General features: G+C 43.6%; 1 protein-coding gene across 2 annotated transcripts in view; it reads left to right on the top strand.

The window, feature by feature from the left end:
• Positions 1–14,014, top strand: part of Prelid2 (PRELI domain containing 2) — a 72,667-nt gene that overhangs the window by 29,331 nt on the left and 29,322 nt on the right. For both annotated transcript variants that reach the window (XM_036205061.1, XM_036205062.1), the window contains exon 5: positions 8,211–8,316. In XM_036205061.1, the coding sequence (XP_036060954.1) occupies positions 8,211–8,316 (106 nt within the window). The remainder of the gene's footprint in view (positions 1–8,210; positions 8,317–14,014) is intronic.

The following is a 14,014-nucleotide window of genomic DNA, read 5'->3' as shown; positions in this document are numbered from 1 at the left end:
GAAGAGCAGACAGTGCTCTTCAGTACTGAGCCATCGCTCTCCACCACCCTTTTTTGTTTCCTTTAAAACTTGTGTGTGCTTGCGTGTGTTTGTGCATGTGTGGATACGTGTGTGTGCATGCCTTTGTGTGTGTGTGCGTGTGCGTGTTCATGTGTGTTAGGGGCTGACTCACTGATGTTAGAAGATGTCCTTGGTTGTTGGGCCTCCTCGCTTTCCATCTTGTTTGGGAAAGGATCTCTTGTTTGTCAGTTCATACACTGGCTCACGAGCTTCTGGGAGTTTCCAGGGAGTCTCCTGTTTCCACTTCCTGACTCACCATAGATACATTGGGGTTACAGATATGATCCACCACATCCAGCTTTACATGGGGATCTAAACTCAGGTCCTCACACTTGTGCAAAAAGCAGTTTACGAACTGAGCTATCTGTTCAGGCTGATTTCGTTTCTGTTTTTTTTTTTTTTTTTCCTTTCTTTTTTTTTTCTGAGACAAGGTTTCTCTGTGTAGCTTTGCGCCTTTCCTGGAACTCACTTGGTAGCCCAGGCTGGCCTCGAACTCACGGAGATTTGCCTGGCTCTGCCTCCTGAGTGCTGGGATTAAAGGCGTGCGCCACCACTGTCCGGCACTGTTTTTTTTTTTTTTTTTTTTTTTAAATTAACACAAAACTGAAGAAAACAGCTGATGTTAAAGTATGCTGCACAACCAGCTGTGCTTTTCAGAGGCATTTAAACTGACAAGATGTTTTCTCTCGTCCTGACAAGAGACATTCGGGATAGTCGTGTGTCACAGGGAGAAAATGCTATGGTGCTCTGAGTTATTAAGAGTGCACTGTTTTCTTCTCTGACAGTCTTAAAATATAGTAGAGTGGACTCCCATCTTGTGGATGGCAAGGACGCGACCCTCTTTACTGCCCTGCTAGTCTCTGACGGGTGGACAGACCCCGAGCATGCTTTTCTGAGGACTTACTTCTCAGATTGGCAGAAAGAGCTGTTGGTTAGAATATGATATGAGAGAGACTTTGATTAATCCCTCTCCTATCCTTGCTAGAGGACTCAATGCTAATCTCTCCCAAAGAGTGGGAGACTCTTCAACTTCCCATCTTTAAATATTAAAGTCATTGTAAAAGTCTGCTCCGACTAATCCAGAATAAAGACAGGAGAGATTAGTGTCACTAGAATGTAGTTTTACATGAATAAAGAAAGCATTTTAAATGAGCCTAAATCTAAGAAGCAGGTTAGGTAGAGGTGTATGTGTTAGGTTGGGTGGGGTAACTCGTGTGTGTGTGTGTGTGTGTGTGTGTGTGTGTGTGTGTGCGCGCGCGCGCGCGCGTGTGCAGGAACAAGAAGAGGAAGATGGGAGGTTGGAGGGAGGGAGAGAGAAGGCTGAAGGTTTAGATTTTTGCTGTGACTTGATCTAAATGTAGGTACTGCTGTTAGATACAAGGGTGAGCGTATGTGCTTGAGATAATTCTAAGTGACAGAGATCTTGCCTGGCTTGCATTAATACTCAGTACTGGGGAAAGAAACAGAAAAAAGGCCACACTTGCTAGATTGACTAAAATCACATCTTGTTGAGTCCAGTGTTTCTCAGAATATTTTTTTTGTGTATAAGTGCATGTATACACACATATGTATGTACACACAGGAACATACGCACAGGAGTTTTGGGCTTTTTCTCTTCTCCATAAGATGTAAGAAGGTAGGGAGAATTGAGGAAATATTTTCTGTACTGAGCAGTTTGATTGCAAAGATAACTAGTTCCTCTAACAAATGTGGTTGCATTCACTAAGTGTAAGTTAGACTGTGCTGCGAATGGGGTGTAAGGGATTGTTTACAGGCATCAGTGGTTGCGGCAAGGCTAGCAGTCAGTCACTGGCGCACCAACAGCTCTCAATCTGTGTCAGCTCCTCTGTGCTGGGAGAAGCCTCTTGCCTTCCGGATAAAATCTGACTCCAAAGCCCGAGGCGCTTTTCAATCTGGGGTTCACATTCCTTGCCATTTTTATCTCCTATATCGTGCAATTCCTGAGACTATCATGGGATGGATAAATCTTGTGCCATGTATGGGCATTTTCAGATAGTGTGTGTGTGTGTGTGTGTGTGTGTGTGTGTGTGTAAGAGAATGCACATGTATGTGTAAGTGGGTTAGTTCTTTGTCACCTTAATACAAAGTAGAGTCATCTGAGAAGAAGGAACCACAATTGAGAAAAGGCCCCATCAGATTGGACTATAAGCAAGTGTGTGCGGCATCTTCTTGGTTCATGATTGATGTGGGGGTGCCCAGCCTGCTGTTATCCTTGAAGTGGTGGTCCTGGGTGGTATAAAAAAGGAAGGTGAGCAAGCCAGGGCCCAGCATTCCTTGGTGGTAGTCTCTGCTTCAGTTCTTGCCTCCAGATTCCTGCACTGAGTTCCTGCCTTGACCTTTCTCAGTGATGGACTGTGGTGTGGAAGACTAAGCCAAATACACCCTTTCCTCCACAAGCTGCTTTTTGGTAATGGTGCTTATCACAGCAATAGAGAGCAAACCAGGATGGTGTGGCTCCTCGGAGACTGTCTGCTACTTTGTGCCCCGGCCCTTATGCGTTTTCTCTGTTGGGATGCTTTGCGGTCCCTCATCTACTTGTTCCTTTGCATTTCCTGTTACACAGTGAGGTCCCGGAAGAGCCTCTCATTTCCAGTATGGTGTGGGGAAAGCAAAACTAAGTGGTAACTTAAGAGGTTTGAGGCGAAGGGTGAGCCCAAAGTTCGCAGGCGCCTTAATTGAAATGTTCCTTAGTAGCACCGACATTTTAAAAAGGCGTGCTTTATTTTTATAAAACCGAAATTCAAGGCTGCCATTTTTTGTTTGTTTGTTTGTGTAGTATGTACACGTATGGTGTACGTGTGTGATGTGAATGTGTATATTTGTGTGTGTGAGGGTATGGGCATCTGTGTGTATGGAAGTCAGAGAAAGACGCTGCATGTCCTACTCAATCACTCTCTGCCCTGTTTCCTTGAGGCAGGGTCTCTCACTGAACCAGGAACTAGGCTGGCCACCATCAGGTCCCCTTGGTTCTCCCGCCTCCACTTGCCATAGCCCGGGGGTTACAGACAGGTAGGTGTGCATGGTTACACCTAGTTTTTTTAATGTGGGTGCTGGGAATTTGAACTCTGAGCCTCATGCTTGCCAGGAAACACTTTTATCCACTGGGTCATTTCACTGGCTCTGCCACAGGTATGTATCTATATATAGATATCACATACGCTATATGTTACATATCATTATAAAATCACAAATATATATATTATACTATATATTTTTGTGATTTTATATGTGATATGTAATATAGAGTCAAGTAATCACAAATATACATGTAAATATATGTTATATATATTTGTGATTATATATGATATGTAATATATAGCATATCGTAACCATGTTGTCAGTGGTTTCAACAAACGAACTAGGCCAGGTTAACTATAGCACAAGTCTGTAGTGGAGATACATTTGTTCAGCTTTTGTATAGCTGGAAATCTTAATTTCCTTTTCATATCTGGAAGGTAGTTTTGCTGAGTTCTTGGTTTATAGTTTTTCTTTTTGGCATGCTGAATATATCAACCCAATTTCCTCTGGTCTGCAAAGTTTCTGATAAAAAATAAAATCCACTGCAGACCTCCCAGAAGCTCCTTGTATGCGGCAGGTTACTTAATTCTTTTTTTTTTTAATAAATAATTTTTTTCTTTATTATTATGTGTTTTAAATTTTATACATCAGCCATGGGTTCCCCTGTCCTCCCCCCTCCCGCCCCCACCCCCCGCCTTCCTCCCAGCCCCTCCCCTCCATTCCCATGTCCTCCAGGATCAAGGCACCCCTGGGGATTCATTTAAACCTGGTGGATTCAGTACAGGCAGGTCCTGTCACCTCCTTCCAGGCTGAGCAAAGTGTCCCTGTGTAAGCCCAAGGTTTCAAACAGCCAGCTCATGCACTAAGGACAGATCCTGGTCCCACAGACTGGATGCCTCCCAAACAGATCAAGCTATTCAATGGTGTCACTTATCCAGAGGGCCTGATCCAGCTGGGGGCTTCACAGCCTTTGGTTCATAATTCATGTGCTTCCATTCATTTGGCTATTTGTCCCTGTGCTTTTTGCAATCTTGGATTCAACAATTCACGCTCTTGCAGACCCTCCTCTTTCTCGACAGTTGGACACCTGGAGCTCCACCTGGGGCCTGGCTGAGGATCTCTGCGTCCACTTCCATCAGTTATTGGATGAGAGTTCCAAGACGACTGTTAGGGAGTTTGGCCATCTGATCACCAGACTAGGTCAGATCAGGCTTTCTCTCGACCATTGCCAGCAGTCTACAGAGGATGTATCATTGTGGATTTCTGGGGACCTCTCCAGCGAGGGAAAGAAAGCTTAGGGGATCAGGAGACCCCAGCTGGATCAACAACAGAAAGGGAGAATGAGGAATAACAGACCATGATACTTTATTCTTAATGCTTTCGATATTTCGATATTCCCTGTGACTTTTGACATGTATAATGTGTCTAGTGTAGATCTCCTTAGATGTCTCCTGCTTGAAGTTTGTTGAGACTTTGAATTTGTATGCACATTTCCTTTTCTTTTAAATTTGGGAAGTTTGGGCCATTATTGCTTTATATAATCTCTCTTCTTCATTGGCATTGATTTCTCCTTTAAGACTTCACAGGTGTGAGTGGGCCCACCTGCCAGCCTCCATAGGCCTCCAAAGCTCTCACCATATCTCTTCATTCATTTTCCTTTTTGGAACAGCCTATCCTCAAGTTCCTTGCTGTTGCTTTCTGCTTTTAAAGCCGTTTGTCTTGGTTGATATTCTCATCTTGTTCATGTTTCAGTTCCCTGAGTTTATGTAGTTGCTTGAATGGCTAGTTGGACATTTTAAAAAATAATCATTTCAAATTAATTGTCAGGTAATTCATATACCTGTTTCTTTAGGGTGAGTTTCTAGACATTTGTTTAGTTCTATGACTGGGCCATTCTCCCTCTGCCCCGCCGTGTGTGTGTGTGTGTGTGTGTGTGTGTGTGTGTGTGTGTGTGTGTGTGTGTGTGTGTGTGTGTGTGTATGTCCTGTGATCTTTCAGAGAGATTTGGCTCTATGAAACAGTGACTACCTCTCCCATGTGAGCTGGCTTTACACAGAAGCAGCTTCCCAACTACTCCAGCCCAGAGTGTGCCGGCCTCTCAAACTCCTTCTGAGCGTCTCTGGGACTGTATCTACGATTTCCCAGATGCAGAAGTCTGCCCTGTCATAGAGCTGGGCGTGTGACCTCTTGTTTTTGCTGGTGCTTCCACATACTCTTAAGGGCTGTACCAGCATGCTGTGCTGGTTTTAGTTCTCAGTGATCAGAAAACATACACGTATACTGTTTCCGTTCCCCAGAGTATGTCCTCAGGCAAGGCCTGCTAGAGCCACAGTGTCGATGCACATTTATCTCCTTTTTCTCTTCTGTGGGAGAAACATGCCTTTGGAGTTTTCGTTCCATTCTGCTTCACTGTGCTATTTGGGAGGGAGCTATCTGGAGTGTGATGGTTAATTCAGAAGGATTAAGGAACACTTAGGGCAATAGTGAGGGACAAGTTTAAAATGTATCTGTAAGAGCTTTTCCAGACTGGATTAAGCTAATCTGGGGAAAATCTGTACTGAATGTGGGTGGCACTATCCCCTGGGCTGAGGTCCTGGACTGGAGGAAAAAGGGAAAAAGGAGAAAGCTAGCTGAGTGCTTGGATTTTCCTTTCTTGGTTTGCCTCCCAATGGCACAGACGCGGGGTGGCCAGGCAGCCAGACTTTTCCCAGCATGACAGATTATTCCATGAACCAGGACCCTGAAACACACCTCTCTTCCAGTGGGAAACAGTGGTGTATGCCTATACTTCAGCCCTTGGGAGCTGGAGACGGAAGACCAGAATTTCAAGGCCAGTCCCTACCACACAGTGTTTCTTTTTTTTGAGACAGGGTTTCTCTGTATAGCTTTGTGCCTTTCCTGGAACTCCCTTTGTAGACCAGGCTGGCCTCGAACTCACAAAGATCCACCTGCCTCCGCTTCCCGAGTGCTGGGATTAAAGGCATGCGCCACTAACGCCCGGCTCCACACAGTGCTTGAGGCCGGCCTGCGTTATATGACACCCAGTCTCACAACAAACACCAGCAATAACCTCTCCTTCCTTCACTGGTTCATGTTAGTAATTCTGCCACTGCAACAGACAGTGCTTCCTACAGTGAGTAAAAGCGGCACACTTCACCGGCTTTGATGTGACTATTCTTGGCTCTGTCCTCATGTGGGTGTACCCTTCCACCTCTTAATTGGTTTCAGGAGGTCTCACAAAGGCAATTTTTGTAAATTTTTGTTAAGTCATTGTCTTTATGGGGGGTGTGGGGTGAGAGCTGGAGGCTGCCTGTTCAGCCGTCTTACATCATTCTCAAGTGTAACCCAAATCTCTGTTTTATGAGGTGGGGATAATTAACATTGGTGGAGCTTGGATAATTAAACTGATAGAAATGATAACATATCTGCTCCCTGTCACCCCTGGCCCCTGTCAGGGATTCAATCCTAGTTCAGACTTCTGACTTTGCAGTCTCCATGTTTACCTGCCTCTCTTTAGCAACCGTTGCTAGAATTTTTAGCAGATGCTTAGCACGTGTCAGTCATTCTGTATATCCCTGTTATACATGTAAACTCCTTTATTATAATGTTATAAATGAGTGATATTATGGTCCCATTTACATGTGAGGAAATTGGTTATAGAAAGTAAACAATTTATTTAAGGTCAGGAAGCTGAAACTGGTTTCAGATTCAATTTTTAAGAGGCATTTTGCTTTTAAGCAGAGGAATGAACTGCATTTATTGTCATGGAGAAAGTTCATGTTCCTGCTTGCCATGAAATAAATGTATTTAGAAGTTAACTGAACTGTAGTTCCCTCAATTGCAAATTAAGGCTGGGCATGGTGGTGCATAGCTTTAGTCCCAGCCTTTGGGAGGTAGAGGCAGGTGGATCTCTTTGAGTTCAAGGCCACTTGGTCTATGGAGTTCCAGGATAGCCAGGGCTATCTAGTGAGACTCTGTCAGGAGGAAAGCAGCACCCCTCCTCCAAAGTGATAATTTCTTTTTTAATTGTTTTAATTTTTGAATTTTATGCAGGGATACAATACATTTTAATCTTATCTGCATCCCTCTCAGCTCCTCTTATGTCCCTCCTTCCCTTTCAACTTCATATTCTCATCTGTAATTATAATATGTATATATACACATATACACACACCCTATTGGGTCCAGTTAGTGTTGTCCATAGGCATGGACAACCTATCAGGGATTGTCGGTGATGAAAACTGACTCAGACATTGTGGGTCATCACTAGCTCGTCAACTCATGAGCCCTTTCCCTGTCCGTGCAGGAATGTGGACTGTTGTGATCTGGTGCAGGTTTTGTGTAGGCAGCCAGAGCTGTTGAGGGTTCATGGGTGCAACATCTTCACCATGTCCAGAGGACAGCAGTCCCCCCTGTCCTCTGGCTCTGGCAGTCTTTCTGCCTCTCTTCTCAGATGTTTCCCAAGCTTTGGGACAGGGCTTGTATTATAAACGTTCCGTGTATGGATGGAAACTCCACAGTCACTGGTTCCCTACACCCCCGCCAGCTGTGGTTCTTTGGGATAGCCTCCATCTGCTGCAAAAGCTTCTTTGGTAAGGGATGAGAGCCGCATTAATCTCTGGGCATGAGAAGTAAGTATTTGGAAGGCAATTAGAAACTATATCACTCTAGCAAAATGGTTGCAGTAGCTTCTTGAAGAGGCATTTTTGCATCATGAAATGAATAGTCTTTAATTCAAACGATTGTTGTTTGTACTCTATAAACTCTACATGACCTTAAATAGAATCTTTAAATAGAATCTTTTGACAGTAATTATTCAATTATTATGGATATTATTTCATGTTAACTTTAGATGGTAATTATGCTGCTGAAAGTGTCTATAATTTATATATCGGAATGCAAAGTCTCATGAAAGATGAGTGTTTTTGACAATTGCAAGTCAAAGATGGATTGTGATCATGCCCATTACCTTTCCTCTCTCCCAGCCTAGCAGGATCTTCTTCCCATTGAGTGTCCCTCATGGCTTGCTTTATTTTATTTTATGCAGATAGCTGTGGAGGTGAGTTTTGTGTGTGTATATAGATTTTTTTTTTCTTTTTTCTTTTTTTCAGGACAGAGTTTATTCAAAGAGGCAGAATTTCGATCACAGGGGCTGGATTTCTCAATTGTATTTTGGAAACTTTTGCTAGTACCTTCTTAAGACATGGAGCCCAAAAGGTAAGCTTGATTGTACTTTGAACTAATATTAATTTTAAGAAAACATGGAGGAATCAGTTGGATATTGAATAGGCCAGAGTAAAAGAGTGTGATGAGGTGATTTTTTTTTTTAAAAAGGGAGTTAATGAATAAATATAGCCACAAAATTTCTCTTAATACTTATTATTTAAATCCAAAGTTTAACATAGGCTAAACCAGTCTGAATATGTTCTAAGGAGTGCGGCACTGGGCTGTTGAGATTAGTGATGTGTTCTTGGCCTAGTTGAGGGGTTTCTGTCATGGATCCAGACTGGTTTAGCCTAGGCTGGAAGGGAGAAGTGGAACTCCTAGAAGAGGTGATGTCACTTTTACTCATGGAGAAATTATTGTCCTTGTTTTCTGCTAGACCACAATATGTGCATTTGTTTAAAAAAAAAAAGAAAAGAAAAGAAAAGAAAAGAAAAGAAAAGAAAAATACCACCACCACCCTCTTATCTGCTAAACTGCAATCTCAAAGTAATGCCCCTGGTGAGAAAATTAATTTTATCACTATGTCTCTGACTGAGTTGCCTCCTTGTTCATCTATTACATCCTGTATTAGGAAAGCTGTAATAATAATAATTAAGTATAATTGTTTTGCACACAAGTCTATTCATCAAAAGGATGGAATCCCTTTTGGGAGAGATAATATTTAAAAGTTGAGTTGAGGTTTCTTATTATTAAATTGGCTATACATAGTCATTTGTAAAATAAAATAAAATTCTATCTGGTGATCCCTATGAAAACAGATAGTAGGCTGTATTCATTGTGGAGATTATGGTTTGCTTCACTTTAGATAAATACATGTTGTTCATTCACCCAAGTCGTTTTGTATTTTATCTGTCATCAGTCTGAACCTTTTAATAGTTGTTAATCATATCTTGATCCTGTAAGATACATGAAGTGGTCTGTATTCCCATTTTATTTGTGAAAGATGTTTCAATAAGTACACCCAGTATACACCTATCAGTCTCCCCTATCTTCTTTCTTCTTACAGGAGAGTACCTGCTTTGTGCTAGGTGCTGTGTGAAATGTGGGTGTGGTGGTTTGAATAGGTATGGCCCCCATAGACTCATGTGTTTGAATGCTTGGTTTATAGGGAGTGACATAATTAGAAGTGTGGCCTTGTTGGAAGAAGTGTGTCACTATAGGGGCACACTTTGAGGTCTCATGTGTTCAAGCTATGCCCAGTGTGGGACTCAGTTCATTTCCTGTTGCCTGTGGGTGTGGAACTCTCAGGTCCTTCTCCAGCACCATGTCTACCTGCATGTAGCCTTGCTTCCTGCCATGACAATAATGGACTAAATCTCTGAAACTGTAAGCCAGCCCCATTTAAATGTTTTCCTTTATAAGAGTTGCTGTGGTCATGGTGTTCTTCCCAGCACCAGGAACCCTGACTAAGACCAGGGGCTAAATGTATTTATTCAGTCATAGAAATAGTGAAATGTAGGCTCGAGGCTCACATCCCATTGTTCATTGGCAAGTGTTCAGTCTTCTTCGAGGCCCCAGGTAGAGGCGGTAAAGTCCTTACCTTCTCAGCCCAGTGACCTTCACATGAACAGCTGTGCTAGGACAGACTTGTGTTGTGTCCTGCGCATCTTGTATCTATTGGTTGCAAGTGACAGAACACACTTGAGGTTGCTCATTGGAATGGGGCAAGGGTGCTGAGCCTGGCTGCTGGCTTCCGGAAGAGCTGCACTGAGGTGGAGCTTCTGAGGACCCTTGTAGGATTCCTTCTCCAGTCCGGCAGCCCTCCTGGTCTATAGAGATGTGTGTGTACTTCACGGTTCTCTTCTTCAGTCAGTCTGGTTCTCTCTGTTTAGTGGAATGTGGGTCTCCACTGTCTCGGTGTACGTATTGAATAGAGTTCCAGCCAATGAAGAGACTGACAGCATCTCTCTTCTTTCTGCCAGCAGAATGGCTATCTCTTTCTTTTTCTTATGTCTCTGGAAGAAGAGGCCCTTGTTTGCAAACAGGTCAAACAGGACCAGGGGGTTGAATGACAGCTGTACAAACAGGACCTTCTTCAATGCCGTGACCATGGGGGTCGGGGAATGAGGTCACTTCTCAGAGAAAGGGCTTTGGGGGAAAATATTCCCCAAGCATTTTTGTTTCTACAGTGTTCTCACAGTACACTCTGTGCTCTGTACCCTAATGGGAAAGAGAAGAGGGAGACAGACAGACAGACAGACAGACAGACACACACACACACACACACACACACACACACACTCAGAGAGAGAGAAGAGAGAGAGAAGAGAACTGTCCTCATCTCCCTTTCTCTCTCCCTCCTTCTTATCCCCCACTTCGCCTCCCCTCCCCCTGCCATGTGCTGTGCAGGCCAGAAGAGGATGTTAGGTGTCTTACTCTGTCTCTCACTGAAGCTAGCTAGATTGCTGGTCAGCAAGACGCAGCCATCCTCGTGTCTTCCACCTCCCTTCCTAGTTTAGGTCATAGGCACGCGCGCGCGTGCGTGTGTGTGTGTGTGTGTGTGTGTGTGTGTGTGTGCGCGTGCGTGCGTGTGTGTGTGTGTGTGTGTGTGTGTGTGTGTGTACACGTATGGCCAGCTTTTTATGTGGACCTGGTATCTGAACTCAGGTCCTCATGCTTGCACAGCAAGTGTTGTTATTCACTGAGCCATCTCTTCAGCCTCAACTTTCATAGTCTCCATCCCAATTGCTCCCTAACCTGTGATATTCTGGATAGCGCCTCGTATGTGTATGCTGCATGCTGCAGTGAATAGGCAGGAAGGAGAATGCAGAGTGGTGCATTGTTGGCCTCTTATGAATATTCACGGGAACAGAGCCAACCAAACCAGGTGACGCTAATGTTTTAACCTGATGAGCCCTTTATTCTTCTTGATTATGTTCGGAAGTAAGAGAATATATTTTTCCCGCTGGCTTTTCTAACTTGGCTTTCTGAAGAGGCTAAGTTTAATTAGCTTTTTGATTTTAGAAGGCAACCATGCTTAAGTGTCTTTCACCTCTTACCCACGCGAGGCTGTTTTCCAGAGCCAGCCTGCCTTCCTGGTAAACTTCTCAGCTGAGTCTGCATAACTGGCTTCTGTCCCAGTGTTCTGGCGGGGGTTTTAGGTGACTGTATTTTCACTTTTGGACTTTATCCTTGAGGCTGTTTAGTGGTGTCAAAGGGAGGATCTGATAGTTATTTTTTTTCCCCCTAGTAGAAGCAAAACTAGACATTCAAACTTTCTATCTATGTTTGTAAATTAAAGCCAGGCTGTTGGTGTCAGGCTGGAGGTGAGGTCACTTGTGTTTCTGGGTCTCCAGGGGCTTGTTCAATTGCATTTTCCCTTTTCCTCACTATTCCAGTGCAGTTTGCAATTGGGGCCCTTTTGGACACATGCTGGCTTTCCCACACCGGTCAGAAGCCGCCCTCTCCTTGGATTAGATGTAGTGGTTATCAGCGTTGCTGATTTCCCTTGGGTGCCCAGCCTCAGGCATGCCCAGGCAGTGGGACAGGTTGTACCTAAGCAGATTGCTGTGTACCAGCCCATCACATTTGTGACCTGGTTGTGTTCCTCTGCCCAAGGTTGTTCATCCACCAAAGAGGGATTTTTACGCATTCCTAGAGATATGAGTGAAAACTATGAGAGTCTTTAAGTTGAAACAATCAGGTCACATATAAATCACGTTCTCTTTGCTTTTAAGAGTTAAAAACATCACAATCACAAGCTTCTCTGTCATACTTTCTTATTATCATCACCCCCTGCCAGCCACGTGAACATGAATTGTGCTCATAACTACATTTTAAACTTTATTCAACCCCACAAGCATCTTTTGATGAGCTGTGTGCTGGGCATACTGGGTAGAGTGCTGGAGACGATATGAGGCATCATTCACAGGGTGGAGACTGTGCCGTGTGTGGCTTTAGTTTGGGGGCATGTTGCTGAGGGTGGGAAGCATGGCAGACAGTGATTAAACATCTGCTGATGCTGGGAGTGGATCAAGCCTGCCTTCGTGCTCACGCTCAGCACTCTGAGTCCAAGGAGGGTATTGACAAGGCAGCTCGTGAGGATGAGAGCCGCAGATGACAAGCTCTGTGCCTCAAGTGCATTGCTTGTCCGCTTCTCTGAGTAACTCAGTGAGATGGGATTTGCTGTTCTCTTTATTTGCACAGGGAAAGGGAAACCGAGGTACCAATCGATGGGACAGTTTTCTCAAGGTTACTAAATTAGAAAGTGGGAGAACTGCAAGGTGATCCAAAGCTTGTCTGACCCCAGAGTGTGCTCTTGGTCTCTAACTCTTACAGTGCCATCTACAATCTCCGCACTTAAACCATGTGTGTGTTGGGGGCAGGTGTTACATGTCTAGGATAATCAAAACAAGGGGGTGTGAGCACAGCGAGGATAAAAGAATGTAAGAAGAGGGAGCAGGGTTATGATGAAAGAATGTGGAACAGCAGAAGAATAGGGGCTGGTCATTTTTATAGTTTTAGGGGAAGATATCCTTTGCTCAGTCAATAAAGTGCTTGTCACAAAGGCATGAGGACCTGACTTCAACCTCCAGAACTCATAAAAAAAAAAAAAAAAAAGCTAGGTTTTAGTCTCTGGTGCTGAGGAGGCAGAAAAAGGTAGATCCTTGCTGACCTGCCAGCCTAGTTTCCCAGTAAGCTCCAGGCCAGTGGGAGACTTTGTCTCAAAAAACAAGGTGGACGGCTCCTGAGGAACAACAGTGGGGGTTCATTTCTTACTCCACATGAACATATATCTGCACACACACTTGTGCAAAAATCACAGCACAGGCAGACACACACGCACAGACATAGACACACACAGAGATGCACAGACACAGACACACAGACACACACACACACACACACACACACACACACACTCTTTGAACTTTTTGGTTAAAGTTATTTGTGAATGACTTTTCTTTGCGTTTACTGTAGATGATCTCTTCTAAGGTTTTTAGTTAGTTGCCCAGATAAAGAAATACTATCATTTTGTGTGTTAACTTTGTATCTTAAAACTTCATTGAATTTATTAATTCTAACATCTTTTTTGGGGGTGAATCTTTTAAGGATCTTTATACGGTAAGATCATGTCATTGACAAACACACACATTTCTTTCCTTCCTTTCCTGTTTGAGTGACCATTATTGCTTCCTGTTTGTCTAATTGCTAGACTTTAATAATATGTTAAATATAAGTGGTGAGGATGGTCCATTTTTTTCCTCATACAACTTTATTTGTTTATTTATTTTGTATGTGGAGCTGAGGATTGAACCCAGGACCTTGTGCTTGCTAGGCAAGCGCTCTACCACTGAGCTAAATCCCCAAGCCCCTCATACAACTTTATGCATAGCAGCTATAATTTTTACATTACTGGGTATCTTTTTCCAGCCTGTGCTGAAGAGAGAGTCCATATACACTAAGTTCTCAGCCATTGAGCAATAGAGAACATATGGCATGTTCCTCAATTTGAGAGGCATCACATAGCTGTGTAATGGGATGTGAGCACAGAATCAGAGAGATAGTAGGTACATGTAGTTTTAATCTGCAAAGTTGGGGGAATTTGTTATACAGCAATAAATAACCATTAGAGTGAGTTTGAAAAAAATTATGCAGCCAGATACAGCCAGGCCTTTACTTTCTTGCTCACATAACCCTGGCTGTCTTGGAATTCACTGTGCAGACCAGGTTGGTCTTGAACTTACAG

The sequence above is a fragment of the Onychomys torridus genome, chromosome 13 (genome assembly GCF_903995425.1).
Source record: "Onychomys torridus chromosome 13, mOncTor1.1, whole genome shotgun sequence".
Taxonomy (NCBI): Eukaryota; Metazoa; Chordata; class Mammalia; order Rodentia; family Cricetidae; genus Onychomys; species Onychomys torridus.
The sequence above is the reverse complement of the archived record's forward strand: the minus strand, read 5'-3'. Positions and strand labels throughout refer to the sequence as shown.